The sequence below is a fragment of the Oncorhynchus mykiss genome, chromosome 2 (genome assembly GCF_057628025.1).
Source record: "Oncorhynchus mykiss isolate SJ-2025 chromosome 2, ASM5762802v1, whole genome shotgun sequence".
Classification (NCBI taxonomy): Eukaryota; Metazoa; Chordata; class Actinopteri; order Salmoniformes; family Salmonidae; genus Oncorhynchus; species Oncorhynchus mykiss.
Window position 1 is genome coordinate 67,070,499 of NC_143023.1, and position 12,006 is coordinate 67,082,504.

At 44.0% G+C, this 12,006-nt stretch overlaps 1 protein-coding gene across 2 annotated transcripts in view; it reads left to right on the forward strand.

Annotated features, from left to right (window-relative positions):
* The window catches only part of LOC110494462 (zinc finger CCCH domain-containing protein 18), a 40,668-nt gene that overhangs the window by 7,859 nt on the left and 20,803 nt on the right, over positions 1-12,006 (forward strand). For both annotated transcript variants that reach the window (XM_036953899.2, XM_090205733.1), the window contains exons 2-9: positions 876-1,792; positions 4,172-4,256; positions 4,750-4,901; positions 5,003-5,098; positions 5,361-5,518; positions 5,638-5,667; positions 5,948-6,065; positions 6,277-6,563. In XM_036953899.2, the coding sequence (XP_036809794.1) occupies positions 890-1,792; positions 4,172-4,256; positions 4,750-4,901; positions 5,003-5,098; positions 5,361-5,518; positions 5,638-5,667; positions 5,948-6,065; positions 6,277-6,563 (1,829 nt within the window). In that variant the 5' untranslated portion in view covers positions 876-889. The remainder of the gene's footprint in view (positions 1-875; positions 1,793-4,171; positions 4,257-4,749; positions 4,902-5,002; positions 5,099-5,360; positions 5,519-5,637; positions 5,668-5,947; positions 6,066-6,276; positions 6,564-12,006) is intronic.

The window sequence follows — 12,006 nt, forward strand, 5'->3', positions numbered from 1 at the left end:
CTTGATGATGAGTTTGTTAGGGTAACATGGTGTTGAAGGCTGAGCTGTAGTCTATGAACAGCATTCTTACATAGGTATTCCGCTTGTCCAGATGGGAGAGGGCTGGGTGCAGTGTGATGATGATTGCGTTATCTGTGGATCTGTTGGGGCGGTATGCAAATTCCAGTGGGTCTAGGGTGTGGTAAGGTGGAGGTGATATGATCCTTAACTAGCCTCTCAAAGCACTTCATGGTGACAGAAGTGAGTGCTACGGAGCGATAGTAATTTAATTCAGTTATTTGCGTTCTTGGGAACATCTTAAAGCAAGTGCAGACAACAGACTTGGATAGGGATTGAATATGTCCGTAAACACTCCAGCCAGCTGGTCTGCGCATGCTCTGACGCGGCTAGGGATGCCGTCTGAGCCGGCAGCCTTGCGAGGGTTAACACGCGTAAATGTTTTACTAATGTCGGCCACGGAGAACGAGAGCTCACAGTCCACGGGAGCGTTGATGGCCCGTGTTGGCGTCACTGTGTTTTCCTCGAAGCAGGCAAAGAAGGTGTTTAGGTTGTCTGGGAGAAAGACGTTGGTGTCCACGACGTGGCTGGTTTCCCTTTATAATCTGTGATTGTCTGGAGTCCTTGCCACAAATGTCTCGTATCTGAGCCGTTGAATTGCGACTCCACTTGATTGCCTTACGAAGGGCATGACTGTTTGTACTCAACCATTTTCCCAGTCACCTTGGTGTGGTTAAATGCAGTGGTTCACGCTTTCAGTTTATTTTGGCAGTTATCTGTATATTGCCTAGAGACATTGTCTTTGTGTATTAACATTGCCAAGTGTATCTATTTTATTGACAGACAATTCTATTAGTAAATTATTTCTTCTGTTTTAGTGGATCATTCTCCAATGGACACCCCTGAGAGTCCCACCCAGTCTCCTGAAAGCCCCAACCAATCACCCCAATCCCCAGAGGAAGAGAGGGGAATTTCTGACAGTGAGTTCCTGGCATCCCCCGAGGAGGAGGAGGACAGGCTGCTCTCTGACACTGAGCTGCTGAATGATGAAGACAACGGTGGTTTAGATGAAGAGGGTGGTGAAGGTGGGGACTCTGAGCTGGATGATGACGAAGATGGGGGGGTAGTTCAGGAGCGTATCTCTGACCCAGAGGATGATGAAGCTGATGGGGAAGGTGGAAGGGATAGGCATACTATTCTAGAACAGGAGCAGGAGGAGTCAGTGGGGATGGTGATGATGGGACAGGAGCGACAGGAAAGCCAATCAGATGAGGAGGAGGACCGGATCAGCCAAACTCCTAAGTCCCCTGATTCTGAGCCAGAGCAGGAGAGGTCATCCCCCTTAGCTGAGGAGATGTCCAGCCATGAGAAGGAAGATGAGAGTGGGGAACCGTCTGTGAAGCTGGCGGTGGAGACAGCAGAAGTAGATGATGAAGAGGAGGAAGAGAGACTGAGGAGGAGGAGGGTGGTGGTGAATCAGATGAAGGAGGAGTTGTCGTCTGTGTCCAGAGAGCTTGATGAGCATGAGCTGGACTATGACGAGGAGGTTCCTGAGGAGCCCAATGTTCTAGCGCCTGAAGAAGATGACGAGGTGGAGAAAGGACCCAGAGAAGGGGATGAGAAAGAGGACAAGAGCGTCAAAAAGAAAGAGAAGATACCAATCCTTCCTCCATCCCCGAAAGACGGTCCACCTAAGAAGCCTGAAGAGTCCAGGGCTCAGGACAGAGGAAGGAGAGATTCCTTTCGTGACAAAAAGGACGAGGATGACGGAGAGATTGATGAGGGAGAAATAGATGTAAGTAATGTGATTTATATGCTCTCTTCAATCTGCATTATACTTTTAATCAAGAAACTGATTTCTTTGAGTATGCAGGACTACTCACACTGAGATATGGGAGGGAAGCAAAACAGGAGAACAGATCAAGTACAGAACTGCAAAGTCAGAACTGGGGCTGTTGCAGTGACCATATTACGGTCACACCAACAGGCATGTATGTGTATTGACCACAGTCAAATTCCACGTGACCGTTGAGTCACGGTAATCTCCTATGCACTCTGTACATGAATGGCACTGATGCGTTGGGACTACACAACTCGCTAACGACCGTCAAGCCGCTATCGACCGTCAGGCCGCTAATGACTTGATACGCAGTGCACTATTGTCCCTCTAATCCAGCGTTTCCCAAACTCTGTCCTCTGGAATTGACTTTTTTGCCCAAACACTACACAACTGATTCAAATGATCAAAGCTTGAGGATTAGTTGATTATTTGAATCAGCTGGGTAGTGTTTGGGCAAAAACCAAAACGTGCACCCCTTGGGGTCCCGAGGACCGAATTTGCGGAACCCTGCTCTAACCACTCTGACATCAACGCAAATACACTGGAAAATCACATCAAACACTCATCATCAAAACAGTATTGTGCTTTTAAAACTCACTGTGATCGATCAACTTGAAAAAAGAAGTTCAAAAACAGGTTGAAACTAAGTGAAAAACGTGTTCGTTGTGGATCTTGTTTTAAAGCCAAACAAGGAAATGGACAGCACTTTCTAAGGGGATGATTCATTAAAAGCAATTGACGTGGCATGTAGTACGCCTATAGGCATATTAGAGCTTATGCATACGCCTATCTATGATCACGCCTGGGAAAAAAGTCTGAATTAATGTAATCATTGTGCCGTTATACAATACATAGCCTAATAGCCTACCACATATTCTTTGGTACGTAATTGGTCTAGCCTATAATCCAAAACTAAACTAATTCTAGTATTTGCCTTTGAGTGTGGACTGAATTATTATACATACTGGATGGACGGTTTACCTTATGCTACGCTCCAACATTACTATCCATGAGTCTGGGAGAGAACCTTCAGGCCTTGGTGATGCTGTTGGTTCATTGATTGTGCAGGGTGGCTACAGAGTAGGCTGGTTAGCCTACAATTACAGCGAATTAGTATTTGATTAGCCTCACCACCATGTGTTTCCATCTCCTCTCTCGTTCTCGTTCATTCCTTTTTGTGAGCGCATAGAGATAAATATGTTTCATTGTGTAAACATGTTACTATCGGTGTTCCTGAACAGATTTCACGTGGTTGCTTTCCCAAACGAAGCACTGTGTAGCTGCAGGAAGAGGGTTGGAGACCCCTTGACATAGTTTGGGTAGAATATCACCAGCTCCTCAAACAGCCCAAACATTTCTATATGCAATCCACAGGAGGCTGGTGGCACCTTAATTGGGGAGGACGGGTTCGTGGTAATGACTGGAGCTGAATCAGTGGAACGGTGTCAAATATATCAAACTCATAGTTTCCAGGTGTTTGATGCCATTCCATTTGCTCCGTTCCAGCCATTATTATGAGCCGTCCTCCCCTCAGCAGCCTCCACTGATACAATCCTGTGTGGAACACAGAGTTTTGATGATTGCCACTTAAAAGAGGATTCCAGCTTTCTACTGCAACTATATTTATTTCTCAGCTGCTAATATTCAGCACATTGCTCCGCTGTAAAACCAGAGTCGCCTACCCGGCACGATGAAAAAAGGAGCTATGGTAAAAAGCAGCCTCCAGTCGCTATTCGAGTGCATACGGATAACGTCTTTTTTCCCTTGCCCCAGTTCTGCACATTTGATAATGGCCCATTTTAAATCGAAACTAATTCCACATATTATTAAAGACAAGATTATATTGAGAATAATCTGATGGGTGCGAATGTGATCACTTGATGAGAGAACAGCGTGTGCAGCCTGAGGCAAGGAACAGAGCACAAGCTTTTTTTGTGACTTTCTCAAAACATAAATATACTCGCATCATGCAGCCCTTATATGTTTTGATTTCTAAGACATTCTAAGGTTTGTATTAGTCACAGCTAAAGTTGCAAAAAATGATGGACTTTTTAAAGGGAAGACTTTCCAAAGGCGCCCATCAGCGGCTTGTATGTGTGAAGGCCTGAAGATGCTGAACGTGTTAATTTAAAGGCAAATTACAGTGAGATCAGCAGTCGTTTGCATGACAGTTACCATCTGACAACATTTAATGACCGCCATAGCCCGAGTCAGAACCATGTGGCAATACAAATAACCTGCCTTGCACCCTGTCCCACTGACCTAGAGTCATAAGGTTACTTCACGGATGCACATGGGGAAGTGAGTTGATATTTAGCTGTTCCATTTGTGCAGGATGATGACCTGGAGGAGGGAGAGGTGAAGGACCCCATGGACAGGAAGGTCAGACCCAGGCCCGTCTGCAGGTTCTTCATGAAAGGTACCTCAACGTACTCTCCTGTGCACCACTCACGTGTACAACACCTGTCACCTGAAACTACACTGTGCAAACATTGCGTGTGCAACTTGAGCATTCCATTCTACACCAGAGACGTATCATGAAGGTTAAACCGAAGGTAAAAACGTGAACCACTTGATCAGCAACACAAGTCTTGCGTGTTGTTGCTTCACTGATGTTCTGCTTCTGTGGCCTGTGTAGCGTTTCTCTTCTTCAATGTAACGGTCCTTTTGAAGCAGTGATATTGAAGACACTTGTTTCAGACAGCAGGGGGAAGCATTGTACTTCATAACTTAAATGAAGATAATGTGGTAATGGAATATTATTAGGAGCTAAGCCACATACAGCGATGATGGATGGCAACTTACACCCAAACACCATTTACTTCAAAGTATTTTAATTCAATGAAAATATGCTTTTTCCAATTCCCATGTGTCTGTTTTCAAAATGATACAGCTCTGTTTTTCTTTTCCAGGTAACTGCACATGGAGTATGAATTGTAGGTTCATCCATCCAGGGGTCAACGACAAGGGCAACTACTCTCTCATCTCCAAGCCAGACCCCTTCTCTCCCAACGGGGCACCACCTGGAGCACCCCACCCTCTCATTCCCGGAAGCAACCCCTGGGTATGCACCACCTCTGGCCTGCTGTATTTGGACCTGAAGAGTGTGTGTGTGTTTCTGCATTGGGTAAATGTATTGTGTTTACATCTGTTTCCCTGTCTCAGGGTGGACCTGCTGTTGAGGAGCTCCCTCCACCCCCTCCTCCAGTGGAGCCTCCTGTGGAGAGTGCCTGGGAGAGGGGTCTGAGACATGCCAAAGAGGTACAACACCCTCTCAGCTCTTACAAGCATATATGTACTCCTCTTCTGTACAGGTTACTTTTCAGCACCAGCTGATATTGAGTATGTTGATTTTTTTAATTGACATTTTTCTGAGAGGGTCACCCTGCTACATTTGGCTCGTGAAGCGTCTTTATAATAATACAAGTGTGCATGTGTGTTTAGCCTCTCTGGGTTTGTTCAGTCAGCAGGTTATGGTGAAATCCCAGACTTTCCTTGTGTAAAAATTGCCCTATTCCCCTAGGTGTTGAAAAAAGCTACCATACGCAAAGAGCAGGAGCCAGACTTTGAGGAGAAGCGCTTTAACGTGACCATTGGAGAGGATGAGCGAGACTTTGACAAGGAGAATGATTTCTTTAGGGAACGCAGCTACCGCATCACCAGAGAAATCAGAGACCCGGGGTAAGCTCAGGAGCTATGGTTCAAAAGAGAGAAAATATCTTGCCATGGTGGATGTTTTCAAGAATTGTTTTAGACTACGTCTCTGTTTAAACTGTTTTTGGCCTTTTCTTCCCCCGTAGTGACTTGGAGTTCAGAGACCCAGTCTATCCGTAAGTACAATGTAGGGGGCAGTAGTAACGTCCTCTTTTCATGCATCTCTTATCTCTACGTTTCCCTGCTTGATTATCAGCTCCTGCTCTGCTGTGAGAATCCAGCTGGTCAGTTATAATGATCAGCCCACTCCACTAGGCCTTATGATTCACATGTCTAATTATGGGTTTGTTCAAATATACAAATAAAATGAACCCTAAATTATATAGATGGTGTATATAGCTGCACAGCTATTTATCTCTATTGTACGATTTGTCCTCGTTTGTGATGTAATTTCAGTAATGACCCTTATGCTGATCCATACTATGACTATGAGATGGAGGCCTTCTGGAGAGGGGGACAGTATGAGAACTTCAGAGTGCAGTACACAGAGACCCCTCTGCCCTACCACTACAGTGTAAGTACACTCAGAGCGACATCCACCACCCAAGGACTACACAACTTTAAACACAAATGCACAATCGATATTAACTTTGTCGGATTTGCATTTTACTTGTAAGTCTTTTGGTTAAAGAGAATCTTGAATGCGCCGTTGAAGCGTGAAGCAGGTTGAGCCTGGCTGGAGGTCTATGGCAGTGTGTTTACAAACCCACCTGTATGAATGTTAGGAGCGTGAACGTGAGCGGGACCCGCGAGAGCGCCATCGTGACCGTGAGCGGGACCACCGCGAGCGAGAACGCCGGCAGAGAGAACGTGAAAGGGAAAGAGAGAGGGAGCGAGAGAAGGAGAGAATGCGCAGAAAGGAGGAGTGGGAGAGGGATCGCATGAAGCGTGATGAGAAGGAGAGGCCCGTCAGGGAGCGGCCTCCACGTGAACCTCGGGAGAAGAAGGAGGGGGAGGACAAGCAGCCTAAAGGTCCCCCCAGGTCCCCCATCGATACCAACATGCCCCCCAAGTGAGTAGCATGTCCTTTATTACAGGTAGCAAGTCCTCTAGACCAGGGGTTCCCAAATTCGGTCCTGGACCCCCCCGTGCACGTTTAGTTTTTTTCCCTAGCAATACACAGCGGATTCTAATAACCAACTCATCATCAAGCCTTGGTTATTTAAACCCGCTGTGTAGTGCTCAGGCAAAAACCAAATACTTGAACCGGGGGGAAATGACCGAGTTTGGGAAACTCTGCACTAGACCAGGGGTTCTTAAACTATTTCGGCTTGAGACCCAAATTACAAATGGACTATTCTCCCATGACTCAAATAGTCCTCCAATGACTTAAATGAAAAGGAAATGATGTGTGATTTATAGATGTATTCTCAAAACTCGTGACCCACCTATCACATGCTGGGTCCCAACCCATAGTTTAAAGCCTCAATCCTTAGTTGAAACTAGGGATGGGCATTTTACATTTTTGCACTGTATTTATCTATATGCCAAGAGATCGCAACAATACTTAATTTATCATAACTATTACAGATAACAAATCCTAATTGCTGATTTGCCCCATATATATGATATACATGCATACATACAGTTGAAGTCGGAAGTTTACATACTCTTAGGTTGGAGTCATTAAAACTTGTTTTTCAACCACTCCACACATTTCTTGTTAACAAACTATAGTTTTGGCAAGTCGGTTAGGACATCTACTTTGTGCATGACACAAGTAAAATTTCCAACAATTGTTTACAGACAGATTAGTTCACTTATATGTGACTGTATCAAAATTCCAGTGGGTCAGAAGTTTACATACACTAAGTTGACTGTGCCTTTAAACAGCTTGGAGAATTCCAGAAAATGATGTAATGGCTTTAGAAGCTTCTGATAGGCTAATTGACATAATTTGTTTCAATTGGAGGTGTACCTGTGGATGTATTTCAAGGCCTACCTTCAAACTCAGTGCCTCTTTGCTTGACATCATGTGAAAATCAAAAGAAATCAGCCAAGACCTCAAACAAATATGTATAGACCTCCACAAGACTGGTTCATCCTTGGGAGCAATTTCCAAACGCCTGAAGGTACCATGTTCATATACAAACAATAGTACGCAAGTATAAACACCATGGGACCACACAGCCATCATACCGCTCAGGAAGGAGACGCGTTCTGTCTCCTAGAGATTAACGTACTTTGGTGGGAAAAGTGCTAATCAATCCCAGGACAACAGCAAAGGACCTTGTGAAGATGCTGGAGGAAACAGGTACAAAAGTATCAATATACACAGAAAAACAAGTCCTATATCGACATAACCTGAAAGGCCGCTCAGCAAGGAAGACGCCACTGCTCCAAAACCGCCATAAAAATACGGTTTGCAACTGCACATGGTGGCATCATGAGTAGGGAAAATTATGTGGATATATTGAAGCAACATCTCAAGACATCAGTCAGGAAGTTGAAGCTTGTTCTCAAATGTGTCTTACAAATGGACAATGACCCCAAGCATACTTCCAAAGTTGTGGCAAAATGGCTTAAGGACAACAAAGTTAAGGTATTGGAGTGGCCATCACAAAGCCCTGACCTCAATCCCATAGAACATTTGTATGCAGAACTGAAAAAGCATGTGCGAGCAAGGAGGCCTATAAACCTGACTCAGTTACACAAGCTCTGTCAGGAGGAATGGGCCAAAATTCACCCAACTTATTGTGGGAAGCTTGTGGAAGGCTACCCAAAACGTTTGGCCGAAGTTAAACAATTAAAGGCAATGAGGTGTTAAAAAAAAGGTAACAAATAATTATATAGCGAGGCTATATACAGGGGGGTACCGGTGCTGGTACACTGGTTTGTCGAGGTAATTGAGGTAATATCTACATGTAGGTAGAGTTATTATAGTGACTATGCATAGATAACAGAGTAGCAGCAGCGTGGAAGAAGGGGGGAAATGCAAGTAGTCTGTGTAGCCATTTGATTAGATGTTATGGCTTTGGGGTAGAAGATGTTTAGAAGCCTCTTGGACCTGTCGGGTCAGTAACTGGGGGATTTCGACTCATCCTTACCCCATATGAGATGTGCAAATTCATGCTCTCTCCCCCATGTTGAAATTAGACTGCAACCACAGCGCACACAACACGCACAACCAGTTACTTAGTGGGGAGACCAACAGCAGACTGTCAAAACAGCCGTGTTTCCCTGTCTTCGCTCACTTTGTGACCGACAGGCACCTGTCCTATCAATAGATCACTAGAAGATGCATATCATTCATTCTAGTGGGAAAGGGCAATAGTGTGCAACTGTAGCCAGCAATCTGGGGCATTCCTGAATGTGGGCAATCTTGCAGGAAGGCCTCCTCTGAGCGTCCCATTGGTTCTATCATCCCTTCCCACCCCCTCGATCACCCCATTGGTTCCTCTCCAGAGGGTGTTATGGACCTCCAGGACATCTACAGCACCCGGTGTCACAGGAAGGCCAAGATCAGAGGACCTCAGCTACCCGAGCCACTTCCTGTTCACCCTACCACCATTTAGAAGGTGGGAGACAGTGCAGGTTTATCAAAGCTGGGTCCAAGAGACTAAAAAACAGCTTCTCTCTCCAGACAATTAAACAGTCACCACTGAGCCAGCTGTTGTGAGATAATTGAAAGTACATGTCTCTACCATAAGCTGCCTCCAACGTCGTTTTAGAGAATTGGGCAGTATGTCCAACTGGCCTCACAACCGCAAACCACATGTAACCACGCCAGCCCACGACCTCCACATCTGGCTTCTTCACCTGCAGGATCGTCGGAGACCAGCCATCTGGACAGCTAATGAAACTGTGAGATTGCACAACCTAATCATTTCTGAACAACTGTCAGCAACCGTTTTAGGGAAGTTCATCCGAATGCTCGTCGTCCTCACCAGGGTCTTGACATGACTGCAGTTTGGTGTCGTAACCGACATCATGGGCAAATGCTCACCTTCGATAGCCACTAGCAAGCTGGAGAAGATTGCTCTTCACGGATGAGTCCCAGTTTCCCGGTATGGCATTGTGTGTGTGAGCTGTTTGCTGATGTCAATGTTGTGAACAGAGTGCTCCATGGTTGCGGTGGGGTTATGGTATGGGCAGGTATAAGCTACGGACAACGAACACAATTGCATTTTATCAATGGCAATTTGTAAGCACAGGATACCGCGATGAGATCCTGAGGCACATTGTTGTGCCATTCATCTACCACCCATCACCTTATGTTTCAGCATGATAATTCACTGCACAATGTCACAAGGATATGTACACAACCCCTGAAATCTGAAATGTCCCAGTTCATGGCCTGCATAGTCACCAGACAAGTCACCCATTGAGCATGCTTTGGATGCTCTGGATCGACAGCGCGTTCCAGTTTATATCCAGAAACATTGCACAGCCATAATCAACAGCCTGTTCAACTCTATGTGAAGGAGATGTCACGCATATATATATATATTTAAGGTATCTGTGAACAACCGATGCATATCTGTATTCCCAGTCATTTGAATTTCATAGATTAGGGCCTTATTTATTTCAATTAAATAATTTCCTCATATGAGCTGCAACTCAGTAAAATCTTAGAAATTGTTGCACGTCACCTTTAATATTTTTTTTTACTGTACATAGTCATTGAACACTTGCCACTTTAATACATTGTACATACTGTTTTACCTACTTCCTATGTATACACATTGTATTCTAGTCAAGGCTCATCCTATATAACTACTACTGGACACACTTTTCGATTCATATAATTGTCCATACAGTCTATACACACAATCATATACATATATATTAATTTTCCGAGCTCAGACATTGCTCGTCCTGATAACATCTGCAAAATGTGTACGCGACCAATAACATTTTATTTGAAACTGACAAAATAATGGAAACACAAACATAGTGTCTTAATAAGGCGTTGTCAACCACGAGCCATAACAAATTCAATGCACCTTGGCTTAGATTCTCCAAGTGTATGGAACTCTATTGGAGGGATGCGAGACCATTCCATAATTTGGTGTTTGGTTGATGGTGATGGAAACCGCTGTCTTAGGCACCGCTCCAGAATCTTCAATAAGTGTTCAATTGGGTTGTGATCTGGTGACAGAGATGGCATATGGCTTACATTGTTTACATGCTCATCAAACTATTCAGTGACCACTCATGCCCTGTGGATGGGAGCATTGTCATCCTATGGGGGCGTAGCCATGGTAGCCAAAATAATGGCTTGCCCAAAATAATGTCCCTAAGCATGATGGGATGTTAATTGCTTAATTAACTTAGGAACCATGTGTGGAAGCATCGGCTCTCAATATACTTCGTATACCTAATTTACTCAAAGGTTTCCATTATTTTAGCAGTTACCTGTATCTTAGTTTGCAAGGTTGGAAGACTTTAGAAAAGCAAGTACTGAATAAGACTCACATTCCTTTCAATCTTTTACCCAGATTTTAGCAGAGAAGCATATTTACACCAGTCAGGTGGATACAGACAGGTCACTACTGTATACAACTTAACAAGCAGAGGGGGATTCAAAAGTACAGTCTTCGTCAGCCGATATGTATAAATCATTAGGGCCGGCAAAAACATTCAAAACCTGCTGTATGTAAAATATTGTGTGCTTGTAAAATGAATAAACTGGACTCTGGATGATAACAATGATGTTTGTTTCCAACATTAGGGCTGTTTCCCTAAAGAAATTAAATCTGTTTTGTTTCTTTGCCATAACACTAACGAGTATCCTGATAAGGGTATCGTCCCGGCCCTATAAATCATGTCAAAAAATTTAGCAAAAGCTTTCTCGAAATATCCCAACCTAAAAAAAGACCAATCAAATGTGTGTGTGGAAGTGGGCATGACCAATGGCCAAACATTTTAGAGGCCCCCCTCTTGGCTGCAGACACAATTTTGGCGTTTTAAAGCTAATTACCTTAAATTCTACACTTTTTGCCATGGGGCTGAGAGAAGAAAAAAAACAAGCTCATTTCCTTTTCTTAGAAGGGCCAATCTGCAGTTCCTTCATATATTTTTGGATAAATACCCATTAATTGTTGGAAGAATATAACTCAGGCTTATAAATGCCTCATGAGCTTAGTTAAACTTTCAAACCCCATCAGAACCCTAAATATTTGCTTATATTTACACCAATGTCAGTAAACATTGTAAATGTAAACAAAAACACGGAATAGCTCTGTCGATGAATTTCAGAGTGGTTACATTTCTCCAGGCCCATCACTATCCAGCTACCTGCCCGGTTTTCAGCTCTGCACATTGAGACTAATGCCCCTTGTATATATAGTCATTAAATGCTAGTCACCTCATCATCTGTTTTATATACTGTTGTTTACTCACTGTGTATGTATACCGTATTCTCAACACAACTCATCCTAATATACAGTGCATTCGGAAAGTATTCAAACACTGATTTTTTCCCACAATTTGTTAAATTACATCCTTATTCT